At 38.2% G+C, this 13,975-nt stretch overlaps 1 protein-coding gene across 2 annotated transcripts; it reads right to left on the bottom strand.

Annotated features, from left to right (window-relative positions):
* Window positions 1–214: 214 nt before the first annotated feature.
* On the bottom strand, window positions 215–12,422 carry LOC102218500 (sorting nexin-27-like). 2 transcript variants are annotated; one of them, XM_023331281.1, is made up of 13 exons: window positions 11,950–12,422; window positions 8,422–8,653; window positions 6,984–7,176; window positions 6,571–6,635; window positions 6,378–6,482; window positions 6,222–6,300; window positions 4,538–4,701; window positions 4,368–4,457; window positions 1,769–1,918; window positions 1,542–1,670; window positions 860–919; window positions 727–775; window positions 215–634 (listed from the first exon to the last, which is right to left on the bottom strand). In XM_023331281.1, exons 1-13 carry the CDS (start codon window positions 12,279–12,281, stop codon window positions 561–563), a joined length of 1,722 nt encoding a protein of 573 aa, XP_023187049.1. In that variant the 5' UTR covers window positions 12,282–12,422; the 3' UTR covers window positions 215–560. The 2 variants fall into 2 exon arrangements, with proteins under 2 accessions (XP_023187049.1, XP_005814387.1); XM_005814330.2 differs by having other exon boundaries at window positions 713–775; window positions 11,950–12,421.
* Between the last annotated feature and the right edge of the window lie 1,553 nt (window positions 12,423–13,975).

The following is a 13,975-nucleotide window of genomic DNA, read 5'->3' as shown; positions in this document are numbered from 1 at the left end:
TTACCTGCTACATTCAGGCTTTTTGATTCTTTCTAGAGGCAAATTCAGAGCAAAATTTGTGAAAATTGTCAACATGTAACCCGATTTAACTGTAAGTTACATCCCAGGATCTTTGACTCTTCTCCACCAGATGTGGATATCATGCCCCCACAACGGATAAGAATAGCAAATTTTTCTTGTCTTTGCTCCTTTCTCTGAATGCTTTCAGTTGTCCTTGTTTTTGCACCGATTATTCACTTCAATAGTTTTTCTTCAGCTCCAAAAAACAACAAAAAAAAAGTTTAAATCATCCTGCTTACAATCCACTTCTGACCAGGAAGAACACCTTGCATGAATTCTTCACTTTAGGTCTGCCAAAACTTTAGTTTAACACATGTTCATAAAGTTCTGGCTCATGAGTCATGTAGTTTCTTTTTTTTTTTAATGCTTGTGTTTTCATGTTTTTCAGCAGATGGTTGTTGGTTAACATGTGGGGGGCAGCGTCCTGTGTTGTAGTTAATGGAGTGTAAATGATGACCATGTAAGTTCTTGGCTGAGTGAGACTGGGTCAGGGTAAACACTCAGCTGAGTCGGTGACAATGTTCTCCCCCTACGTGCCCCCATCTCTTCTGTGCCTCAACAGTTGGAAAATATTCTGCAACACAAACGTGGGTCAGGGCCGAGTCTTGCCAGCTTGTACGATACAAAGATGCTTGTTGATTCAAAGCCTTACCTTTCCACACATACCATCTTTACTGCAGTTCTTGTTGTCCTTGTCTGTGGCCTCCTCTTCCACCTGGAAGCACATGGGCGAGATATGAATAAAAGGACACTAGAGCAAAGTCTGTAACCGAGGTAGTTACAAGTGGACTGTGGTTACCTCTTTCCTCCACTTCAGCTCACAGAAGACTCTCTCGAAGCACTCATGCATGTAGTTAAACTGAACATCCATGGAGAGAGAAACAGATTCATGTGAAGGAGGCTTCAAAAGTTTTTGTCACATTTAAACAAACAATTACTTATCTCATTGGAATTTTATTACATAGATCAACTCAAAATGTTACCTGATTGCACGGTAGAAAGACATTTGGTTTTCAAACTTTTCAAAGAGTGTAGTACAGATTTGCATTCAGTTATGAAACCACATTTCATTGCAATTATTGTTGAAAGTCTTTTGCAGTATGTCTGTTTGTTTTTAACACTTACAAACTGAAACTTGGGACAATTCCTCTTTGCCAAATAGTGCAAGTTACATCTGATCAGATGTAATGTCTATGAAAAGCAACTAGTAAGCCTTGCTGCAGTCTTAATTGTATATTGGTTTGAACTTTGACTGGGCCATTCCAACACATGAATATTAATTTAAAACATAAACTGTGGTTTGGGGCTTTATGTTTAGGGTCATTGTTCTGCAGGACGGTGAAGCTCTGAGTCTTCCATCGGATTTTCTTCCAAGATTTCCATGTACTTAGCTCAATCTGTCAACTCTGTCCAGCCTTAATCATTTAAAAAAGGTATCTCAGCAACAAGGACATTTAAAAAACAAGCTTTCCAAAACTTACATAAGGAGTAAAAATCTTCACCCAGCGCGGCTTCTTCTCTCCCCGTGCATATTCAAAACAGAAAGCCATGCCCTCTTCGTCTGTGTCCCATCTCTGCATCTCCCCCCATTCGAAAGCAATCACCTGGCTCTGTAGCGACAAAGAGTCTTTATTTTGCTCGCCTTCAACACACGGGAATTAAATACACAGAAATAACGGAACGTGAACTAAGAAGCAGCTGCACTTACCTCCAGAGTACCTTCTTCTGTACAGGCGTGTAGCTTAAAGTTATGTATACTGATGGCTGTGATCACATGGCCTTTACGTCGGGAGTCACAGGAACAATGAGGGAATACGATCTCATTGTAGCCCTCACAGCTCCGTAACAAACTCAAGTACTGAGAAGAAATACACAGCAAACAGAAGTAGTGAGATGGATAACATTTACAGACCTCGTTAAGTACAAATGCCTGCAAGTGATTTTTATTTTTAAATTTCAGTGGAGACACAACGTTTTTAATCTGCTTAAACTTTTAGATGGGATGACAATAACCATATTTTTCCTGCAGATACACTAGCAGAAATAGAAGAGATTTAAACTCCACTCTACCCAGTCTTGCCCAATCACAAAACAGAACTACTGAAGGCCCATAGATTTGCAGCAGAAGTCTTCTGATGCAGTTTCACCTCTGCAGAGCGTGACAGAGAACGGCAATCAGGAGAACAATGAAGCGAAACTGAGAAGTAAAACATTTTCTCGTTGTTTCACAACAGTTACATTCTCAAGCACAAATCAGAGAGTTCACACCTCAGCAAAATCCTGCAGGGAGATGCCAGTTTCTGTGTGAAAGTGGTTGAAGTTAATTCTCCTCTTCCAACTTTGGGCTCACTGCTGTGTCTCAGCCTCAGATCAGACTCATACCTGCTAAGTCTCTAAAAGCACTGGGCCATGAACAAACATACAGCTGAAGAACTTTTTAAATTCCTTAAATTACTGCCTTTACTTTAAGCTCCCAGTTACAGTAAGTCAACACATATTATTACTGGGGCAATTTTGTCTGGAACTCGTTCAAGACATTTTTAACACAATAACACCAGGGATGTTTTGCCGAAAGTGCAAATAGATAGGGTAGCCTGAGGTTTTTAAAGTTGCTCTTCACACATGTCCGTCACAGGAGGATATTTTCAGCAGAAATGAGCTCTCACTTCTAGAGATGTGAATGAGAAAGTCCCAGACTACCCGTCTCCAGAGTACAAGAGGCAGAATGAACCTAGTTAAGCCGTGTTGTTAATACCGCCTCCTTCTGAAAATGTTCAGGGAGCAAAATACAACATAGAGTAAGAAGAGAATGAAAGAAAAGTATGAATAATACTGAATGAATAATAATGGCAGTGATGGGTGCAGTTTGAGCTCCTGCAACCTTTATTAGGTGAACATGGTTTTAATGTCGTTCACAGCACAGCATTTTCATTAGTCACTTTTTGACATCACAGCTACATTTGGTACAGATGACCACAGTATCCCCATAAACACACTGTGCATTAGAGGCACTGTACTGGAATGGTGTAGGTCTAATTTTTCTGACCGCAGATTTTCTGTAGCCCTTTGTAAATCTCGTCTTCTTCAGTACCTGTCTGATTGGTTATATTTTCTGTTTCTTCTTATTCTAATTTTGGGAAACAGATTAGTTCAGTAGCAAAGAAGTAATAGTGAGCCTTTTTTATAAGCTTTGAGGAATGTTGAAATAGTGATCCGTCTTTTGATGGTTGCATCAAAAATCAATTCATATCATGAAGTGGTTTTCTTTTTTGTCAGTCACAAATTTCAAAAACTGAAATACATTTTATTATTGACACAGAATTATACATTTCAGGTGGTCATTTTTATAAGCGTTGATGATTATGGCTTACAATTAGTGAAAGCCCAAAATTCAGTTTCCCTAAAGAATTTGAATATTACACAAGATAAATAAAAAGAGACATTTCATAAAAAGTGTTGTGGTCTACACAATCATAAGGAAGATTGATGACCTGACAGTTCTTCAGCAAAAAGTCATTGAACCTGAACACAGGACTGATCCAGACAAAATTGATAACAAATAAATACATAAAAAATGTGGTAGTGAAAGGTGCTGTTACCTTCTCCTGATCACTTAGAACTAATTGTCATGCTCCTTCATTTTTCTAAAGCTGCAGACAAATATAAATCAGTGATAAGAGCTTTTGCAACTATGGCACAAACTACCTCTCCATATTGGAGAGATTTCAACTCTTGCTGTTTTTAAATCTCATTTTATAACATATCCGTATTTATTGGCTTTTAATTCAGCAGGAGAGAAGAAAATGTCTATTTTTATTGTATTTTTTCAAGCTACTTAAATCTTGTAGAGTTGTTACATCTTGTTAACCTTTACATATATTTTGTCTTTCATAATTTATTGTACAGCACGTGTTTTTAAATGTGCTTCCATCTTTTTTAGTTCTCACACATGTTCACATTCAACCATTTTTGTTTAAAAAAAGTATACTGCTTTTCCTGACACTATGTGAAGGTGACAGGAAATGTCCTCATGAATGTTTTAAGAAAATTACTGTATGTAGAGACTTTGTTTTACATGCTAAATACTACCAGGAGTATCTAGAGTGTTTAAAAGTACTTCAGAACTAATGAACATGGGTAATATGGTGCAAGGGGAGCTGATGGTGAGCGTTATGCAGCATTTTTACAGTTTCTACTTTATCAGATAATAAACAAGCTACCTACATAATCCAAATCTCTCAATGTAGAGAGACTCAACATTGAACTGTGATCAGTAATTATATTGAGATGTTTTGTGCGGTACTAACCATGGACATCTTCTTCTGCTCTGCCAGTTTTTGGAGCTGATAAGACTTCTGCTCAACTTTAATGAAGCCTTTCTTCACATCATCAGCTGCCTGCAAAAGGGTCACACGCATGGTAATATTTAACAAAAACCCCCAGAAAAAAAATACACGTTATGCAAATATGTACCTACCTGGTGAAAGAAGTAGCTGACAGCAAGTTGGTTGTCACTGAGCAAGATCTCTTCTTCTGTGGTGAAGAGCCACTTTCGCAGAGTGAGGCAGGTTCCTGGGATGGCTGAGGTATAGTTCTGTACATAAAGTTTGTGGGGGAACTCGTTGGGGGCCAGTTTACGCACTGAGGAATAAGGTCCGATGACAGAAAGAGGGAGAAACAAAGCCTGTTACTACAATGCAACAAAACCTGATTTTGATTAGAACTGTTGGAACACAGCAAATCAAGAGTGGATACTGCTGGTGGTGGTGGTGACAGATGTGAAATAGGAACAAGGGTATGTTTACCACTGTGTTGCATCATCTGTTCTTTTAATGAAGCTGCTTTTGAAGCTCATGGGAGTATTTGCTGGCATTTGACATATGAAATGTTTTTTTTTGTTTGTGTTTTGCTTGATTTAAGATTGCAGTTGCTCATCTTTGTCATGGTTTTTGAGGAAAATATCTCCAGTTATTCAAAGATTTAAACAAAACAAAATAGCTTTTATTATTAATAAATAACTTCAAAATCAAATATCTTGCATTCTCCATCACTCAAGTTCTCCTCAATTTTAAAGTACTAGTACAATAGGATTAATTAAACACAATGAATAACTAAATGTTCACTATTGAATTACTACAGACATTTCTAGAGGAGTCGGGTTTTAAATTACCATGCAAAAACCGTCTGCTGCTGACATGTTCTCTTTTTAAAAAGAAACATGTTTGGATGAAAATAGTGAGACAGCAATAATGATTAAATCAATACCTCCTAATAACAATTTCCTAAGGGAGAGCAGAAAACATAAGGGCAATGGAGCTGCTAAATTATTTTCTCATTCACTAAACTGTAACAAGGTTTTCCTGGGAAAATTTGACTCTTGAATATTTGAGAATCAAGGTAAAAGTCCATAAGTGAGCTCTGACTCTACCGTTGTATTAAAACTCCACAATATGTGGTCAACTTTTACACTGATTTCAGCCACCTTCAATCTGTGAAAACTCACCACTTATGTTTCGAGTTTTGTGCCACGTAAATGGCAAAGACCTCAACTGAAGGTATACTAAAAAATCTACAAAGAGTAGATTTTTTAGTAGCAACATCTGGTGGTTGATCACATTTTGGTGCAGCGGAAAAACGTTTTTTCAATGCATGCCTCATTAAGCACTGAAGCATGCATAGTTTCATGTTTTTAATTGTGCAAAGTACTTTTAACTGCCTTTTTGCTGAAATGTGCTAGACAAATCAACTGGATTGGACATAAATCACTATTTGACATAAAAAAAAGATTGCATTCTGTGTGCCTGACAGCAACAAGTCTGAACTACATATTAAATTAAACGAAATACTGCAGATTTCTTTGCAGAAATAGACATCACATAACCATGCTGAGTACATGTTTTAGAGCTGCAGGAATATGCGTCTACTGTTTAGTACAATTTTAGTCAATTACTTTTCCATTCCGAAACCCCGTGAAATCTGACTCATTTTAAAGCAGTTGTGGAAGTGAAACCAGCCAGAGTGACTCTCCGTTTAAAGAGGGAGTTTTTCTCCTTTAAAATAAGCAGAAGTGGAAAAATTGCCATGGCCATTTTAATTAAAAGCCAACATGCCACTGTCAGGAAAGAAAGGCGCAACTGCAGTCTGTTTGAGTCCTTACTCACCGAAGGTATGGTTGATGACCTCAAACAGAGCAAAGTAGCTAGCAGTTATACTGTCTATGCCAAGCTTCATGACCACGGCCTGGAAAGGGAAAAGCAGATGGAAAGGGAGTGTAACAAGGAACAAGAACACATGGATGAACGCATGTGTGTGTTTACCTGATAAACCTGGTCTGTAGTAGAGTTTTTACGAACTCTAACAGTGAGGGTAGTATTATCTGGCATGGCTATTCTCAACTCCACGTCTGAAACACCGTTATAGTTCTAGGTTGCAAGGAGACAGAGACTGTCACAAACAGGAGCAGCAAATATTTGTTGGAACCCAAGTTTTAACTTGCTTTATTCTTTTTACCTCGTCTGATTCAGACAAGAACTCCTGCATGATGTCGCTTTCTCCAATTACCCGTACTGAACAGACTGCAGAAGGACACAAACATCAAGAGTTAGGTTCTGTGTGAAAGTAAAAGCATAATAGCACACTTTGATATACAGTACACAGTGTCTCTGCTAAGCTTTCCCACACTATGTTCTCAGGCTTGTTTAAGGAGGACAAAAAAAAGTTAGATTTGCCCCGCAGGACTTTTGGCAGATGGAAGATGAGTAACCAAGTAAGTAGTCATTATAAAAATATGTGACTCTGCCTGACATAAAAGAAAATTTCTAACCACAAGACATTAAATTCCCAACTGCTTTACAGCTGTGTGGAGGTGAGAATAAAACTTTTCTGGATGCAGAAAACACTGCAGAACTTGAGCTGTCCTTCACCTTTTTCGAGGTATTCCTCCAGGCCTCGGCGCCGTGCATCTAGCTGCTGCTCAGAGAGTGAAAAAGGCCACTTCCCAGGAAGTTTGGGGAACGTAAAGTTGGCAAATTCCCTCTTAAGGTTTTGGTGTAAAATCACAAACTCCCGATAACGCTTGGAGCACAGCTGCCTACCAGCCATGTACACATTATATACCTGGAAAGGACAGGGAACCAAAAACAGGATATGTTAGCTTTCTAAAACATAAATTCTTAAAACTTTAGCTATTGAGAACTGATAATGATTTTTAAGGTTTGATTTCATTTCTTTATCTGTAATTCCTTTATTCTAGTTACCAATTTACTTTTAATCCATCATTAGAACGTGTGCAGTTCCTTGCAAAGGTAGACATGACCCTTTAACTTTTTCACCTTTTGCTGTACAGGGCACACACTGCACAGCTTGGAAGAGTGAAATTATGAGTTTAATCACAAGCAGCGCCAGGAACGAACACATTAACTTTTGGAGCGGCATGACCGTGATCTCACAAGCAGCGCCAGGAACGAACACGTTAACTTTTGGAGCGGCATGACCGTGATCTCACAGACCTGCCAGCAGAACGTCTCTCTGAAGAACGGGCAGCACTGAAGAAGAGAGAAGCGGTGCAGCTGTGGTCAGCGTTCTGAGTTTCAGAATTGCAGGCGACGGTTCAAAACACCAGAACTACATAAAATGTTAAATAGTTTGGTGTGATGTGCATTTTATTTTTCGTATGGGATTGTTTTTTGTTTTTTTTAGTAAAGTTTATGAGTTGATATTGGTTTATATCTACTGACTGTATTACCTAAATTCAAAAATGTTGCACGTTTAAAAAAATAAAGTATTAGAGTATATATATATTTATATGTACGGCAAAATAATCAGCTGATCAAAATTTTTTTTCATTATGTTTGGGCCAGTAATTAAATCCTATAAGACAAAATGAAATATCTGGGTTTGAGTCCATCAAAGCCAGAAAATCTAGGTACAAAGGTCAAATCCAGATGGTGACCTTTTTAGGACAGGCAGTGTTTTTTGGGGGATTTTATGTGATAAAGAGAAACCATTAATAAAAGTCTAGAAATTGTGGCCTGAGTATGTATTCCCCCTATCGATACTTTGCATAACCACCATTTGTCTCTCCCAGCGTTGCACATAGAGATGGATAGTTTTGCTTGTTCTTCCCTGTAAAATACTTCCAATGTAATCTGACTAATTCAAGAGTATAAATAAACATCAGTTTTCAAGTCTTGCGGTAAATTAACTGGATTTTGATCTGGTTTTGTGCCATTTTCACTAATTACTATATTTTAATGTAAATGATTCCCTAAATCTTTAGCTGCATGTTTAGATTTTCCACTTATCCATGAAGGCCAGATGAGACTGAGGGGCATTAATTTGTTTGCGAGGCTCTGCACCTACCACAAACTTTTCACTATTGAGTTCAGTGTGTTTGTAGCTCGGAATGGAGATCGGGACGGCCTGCTTGTCAGAGTAGTCATAACAGGACAGGGCCGACACGTCGTCACCAGGATCCAGGCAGTCGGCTTCCTGCGGTGGGACGGACAGAACTGCCAGCACCAGCTCCTTCTCGCCAGCCCGGATCAGGTCCACCACCTGCTTGTGTGTGGCTCCCTCTACATTTACACCATTGCTGTAGGGAGAAGAAAGGCATGTTGTCATTGGGGAACTGGTGCTGTTGTGAGTTGCTGCATCTTTCTAAAGATCCAAAGAGACACGCAAAATCAAGCTCAAAGCAGTAGTTTCAGTTTCTCACTATTTGAGCCGACACACATCACAAGCGGCAAGTGAACCACAAAATAAGTCCAGAATTAATAGTAGAATGAATGATAATAAAGTAAACAGAAGAAAGTTTCTCATTTTGATATAAAAACATTGTTATTCTCTTCAGTAAGTCTTTGTTGTTTGCATTTAGTAAGTAGTAACTGCCTGTATCTGCTGTGAGTACAGCTGAACAGGAGCAACATTGGGTGTGCACACTTTGGCAGTAATGTGTAAGAGGAGAAGCAGTTCTAATGACAGAGCTGCAGCAACTTCTCCTATAGTTAGGTTGACTGAGAGCAGCCACAGTGTCTCCTCTACAAGGTCTCAGCATCACCTACGGTTATTTCTGACACTTTTAAAACCGAGTCCAAGTTTTACAGACAGCCTGACAGTGAAGACGTCCTGAGAAACATTCACTGTATTTATTCAGCACTTTAAAAAATATCTTTGTACAAAAGGTTGAGGTAATCTGAGCCATAACTTGCATAAATTAGCAAAACATATGTTCTGAGCACTTTTTCCTTGTTTATAGCAGCAACTACTACTCCTGTAAAACTAATGAGCAAAATATTATCTCATTTATTACTTATTTAACCAGGGTTTCTACAAATTTCAGCATGTTAAATATAAGACTTTAAAATATAATTAAAATTTAAATATAAGACCAATTAAAGTACAAAAACAGAACTAAATATCTAACACCAACTCAGCCCTACGTTGTTCTCTTTAAAATTTTTATTGTAAACTTAATGACAGTTGTTTTGGTTACTAGCTGGCATGAGGAAGTCACTCTAATATAACTTTGGAAACTTAAACTGGTGGGGGTTTTCTAGTTCCTGCATGTGACTCCTGTAATACATAGGTTATTGTAGTTCAATGCATTTTTGGAAGGCATCGAACCCAAATTTGAGCCAGCAAGTCAGTTTCAAAACCAGACTTTCTAAAGCTGAATGTCTAGGAATAAACTACTTTAATCTCTTGTTTCCCTCCATCGTGGAGTTTGCAGGTTTCTCACTGCATGATGACACTACCTCGGATATAATCATATATCACAGAAAAATTTGCCTTCAAGAACAAAAAGTTGATGGAAGAAGAAATAAATGAATATGTAAATTTATTAAATCTTTCCATATTTAAGACTACGGCGTAAAACTGAGATAATTAAATTTAACACTATTTAATTATTAGTCGTTGCTTAACGACTCCATCTTCATGAAATCAAGTTATTTCAAGTTAAAAACTATACTTCACATATTACATAAGATCAGGAATTAATGTTAATTGGTGAGATTGGGATTCGTGGCTGGTGCAGCTCTAATTCTTTAGGCAATGATAAATAAAACTTTATGATGATGTGATACATTTAATATTGTACTTTTATTACAAAATATTTCCAGAGATCTTTAAATGTTTTACCTCATCGTCATGACAACTGCTAATGTTCTGAAAGCAGGAAAAAACATGAATTTCCAAATTTTCAGATAATATGCGACAGATAAGTCGCATATTATCACATTGTGTTACTGAAGATAAAATAGAAATAAAAACAGCTGCCAGGCTTGATGTTCTCTGTGATAGGACTTTGACAGGGAAGAGGACATTTTTTTAAAGAAAGTTGTAGATTAGGAGAGAAGTATAAATACTTAACTGTCAGGAAACTTAATGACAGCTACACACAGAAATATAATGGAGTAATGCTCCTCTAACAGCCCTAAGACACATAGAAAGCTTCGACTACATAAGCTGGATAAGATAAAATATGTATGGGAATGAGTAAGCAGAAGAGTAATAGGACTGAACCATATGCAAACATCTTCCAGGTGTGCTGGGAGCAGTCTCCAGCAACACAAAAATGCAGACTGAGCATTTTGGCATTGCTTCCTTTACTGCAGCTCTGTGATGATATAATAAGCATCAGTGTGGCCTTTGCACTCACACTGTCAGCACTTTTGATAGTGATGGAACAAGCTATAAAACACACTTTATGTGTGTCTCAACTTCCTTAGTTTTGATTTAATGAATAAATATGTTATTTATTAATTTGAGAAATCACAAAAAGAGTACAAGGAATATGATTGAAGCCGTTAGTGTAGCTTAGAGTGTTTTGCCTGCAAAGTAAATCCATTAAGAATTTCAGTAATAAACACTAAAAATAATCATACAGTAAGATTTTTAAGAAATATCTGTATCAGTTACCTTGTAAAAAAAATCTTCAAAGGAAATAGTTCTATATAAATGTGCACATAACTTAGCATAAAGAGTTAAAGTAACAATAATTTCCTGATGATCTGCAAGCAAGCTTGGCGCACACACTGTTTTGACAGGGAGGTTATACACTGTACAGGAGCTAACTTTAAATCAAGGAGTGGAAGCTATATAAGCTTGAGGGTATAGTGAGGGAGAATAATCAATAAGAAGCAATCAAATGCTGATGTTGACCTAAGTAACAGGCACACAGATGAGTTAGAAGGGTATGCCAGATTGTCTAATGGCAAATCAGACCGCATGCTTGCACACAGCAATAATGGGGTCAACCAACTGCCAGGTTACCGCAGGCCACCCTTTCACAAAGCAGCGTGCAAAAAAAAGAAATAACCAATCAGACTGAGCATTTTTGAGAGGCAAGCCTATCACAGCTGAACCTGCATCGCCTTATACCATACACAGAAACACTGAAGAGGCTTAGCTGATGCTGAGCTCTAGGATGTGTGCTCTTCTCCATAGCAACAGAGTCTAACATCAGCATGCATACAGGCCATTGAGGATGGTGACTTCTATCCAAAAAGTAGCAGAAACCTCACTGCTCTAAACTAGAAACAGGAACATGTGGTCAATGTAGCCAATACTGCAACAGTGCTGGTACTTAATATTGTTATAATTTTAGAATTAACTGGGAATTGCTTTACATTTCACATGTAGAAGGGACGATTCAAGGAATATCTGTCTGACATCAGTGTGAGAGGAATTTCTAATGATTTCTGACGCACACAAACACTCCTTTCATTGGGATATTTCTGCATTCAAGATCAGCCAGGTTGGTGGTGATCCCCTGCCAAAGGGCAGGGGAAAAGTCTTAAATAGAGAGTGCATTTTGCCCTAATAACAGTACAAGCCAATTACAGTTCAAAACATTTTTCACTTACGTAGAAACATTTTCCCACTTACACTTCCAGGATCCTATCCCCCTTTGAGATACCGGCTCTGTCTGCAGCTCCCCCGGGGAGGACAGCACTCACATGCTGCAGAGGAGCGTACAGCTCCCCGTTAATGCTCCGCAGCTGCCCGCCTTCGCTTACTTGCCCCCGAACGTTGAAGCCGTAGCCCGAGTCAGACTTCACTATCCGCACCAGCCTGGGGCCTGAAGTAACGGTGGTTGGCGTCTGCCAGCTGCCGCCGGTGTCTGGCGTAACGCTGCCGCTACCGGAGCCGTTACGGGAGGAAGGGCGAGGCAACGGAGGGACCGAGGAGCAAACTCCTTGTCCCTTTACGTCCGCCATCTTTCTACACTGTTTGTATCATTCAGTCTAATTCCCCGAACGTTAAATTTCCTACAAACATTAGCTGTAGTAGCCTGGCTAATCAGCTTGGCTAGCTAAATGACTGGTACACGCCGGAAAAAGACGAGTAATGCCGATGATTGCCGAAACCAAAGACTGGGGAGCATTCCATTTCTAACTCCTCTGTTTATCCCTGAGCTCGACTAAACAATAATTGCTTCCTGGAACTCATTTAAACGTTAGATTAAACCATAATGCTAATTAGAATTTAGGAAATATTTGAAGAAGGATTCAACGATTTTTTTTTATTGTCATACCATCTTGAGAGTTTGTGGTACGAAATTTGTACTCGGGTCCCAGATAAAAAAAAAAATCCACTACACTAAAAAATTAAATAGATAAATAATAAAATAAAGTAAACAAATGAACAATAAAGTAATTTAAGTGATATATATATATGTAGTTATGTGTTCATGTGTAAATAAGCTATGAGGTGAAGTTGCATTTGGTGCAGCTTGAGTTCAGCAGTCTGATGGCTGAGGGAAAGAAACTGTTCCTCAGCCTGGTGGTTTTGCTCTGGATGCCCCTCAGCCTCCTGCCTGAGGGGAGCGGCTAGAAAAGTCTGTGTGCAGGATGGGTGGAGTCTTTCATGATGAGGAGCACCCTCCTCCGGCATTGTGCTGTGTAGAGGTCCGAGGTGGTGGAAAGGCTGCACCCCACACACAGTCCTCTCTGTGGGGACTGTGAGCCTTAACCACCCTCTGCAGTGCTGTCCTCTCAGCAGCAGTGCAGCTGTTGTGCCACACAGTGATCTGTTTCAACAAATTTCTTTAATTAGATTAATAAATGCTTTATTTATCAAATAAGTCAATATTATTGCATTAAAAGGAAGATTTTCAACAGTCAAAACAGATAGGTTTGACAAAAATGTGTATAAGACACAAAACACTTTCTGTATGAGTTTGGATAGTTTTTCACTCGTTTTGATTGCTTAACATTTTTGTGTGCAAATTATTGAGTTTGGGTTGAAACTACCCAAACTTAAAACAAACAATTTAACATGTTTATAAACTTAATCCTGCAATTGTAACTTCAAGATAAAGACATAAGCAACCAGATACTTTTTTGCTCTTCTAAGCATAAGTTAATCCATCTACAAGTGACATACAAATCATGACAAGTTACAATTAGATATATCAAATTCTCACAATTTTGTTAATGTACAAAATAAATCTAAGTCTTTGCAGTCAACCATTTTCAGCATTTTGACATGCAAATACAGTACATGTATTGTAATCCAGTCACAAGGGGGCAGCATTGTAGAAGATTGTTTTTCAGTGGAAATTTGAAGTAGCGCTTCTAAGGGCATTATTATTTTGGGAAATCAAAACCAAAAATCAGATATTGCATAGCAAGGGAATAAAACTGATCGGACCTGAAGAAATTCAGAGAGGAACAACAATAATGTAATAGAAAATGTATCATATTATGCTGAACAGAGAATCTTTGACCACAAATTACCACAGATTGTTTTTCTGCTAGCATGTTTATTAATAGCATGGTACCTGTAATAAAAAGTTGACAAATTTCCATCAAATTTAACAAGTATTCTAATAAATATGGTAATAACATTTTGTTTTTTTTTTACAATATTTGCAACATTGCTTGATTTTCTGCAAGCTAATTGTTTTTCT

The sequence above is a fragment of the Xiphophorus maculatus genome, chromosome 3, assembly GCF_002775205.1.
Source record: "Xiphophorus maculatus strain JP 163 A chromosome 3, X_maculatus-5.0-male, whole genome shotgun sequence".
Taxonomy (NCBI): domain Eukaryota; kingdom Metazoa; phylum Chordata; class Actinopteri; order Cyprinodontiformes; family Poeciliidae; genus Xiphophorus; species Xiphophorus maculatus.
The sequence above is the reverse complement of the archived record's forward strand: the minus strand, read 5'-3'. Positions and strand labels throughout refer to the sequence as shown.

What these genes read in the sequence shown, in the direction of transcription:
- LOC102218500 (XM_023331281.1), bottom strand. Translation starts at nt 12,281, where the DNA reads ATGGCGGACGTAAAGGGACAAGGAGTTTGCTCCTCGGTCCCTCCGTTG. An exon ending in CTACAGACCAGGTTTATCAG is followed by an intron (nt 6,301 to 6,377) that starts GTAAACACACAC and finishes TTCCCTTTCCAG; the next exon opens with GCCGTGGTCATGAAGCTTGG. An exon ending in AGCAGAAGAAGATGTCCATG is followed by an intron (nt 1,919 to 4,367) that starts GTTAGTACCGCA and finishes ATTTCTTCTCAG; the next exon opens with TACTTGAGTTTGTTACGGAG.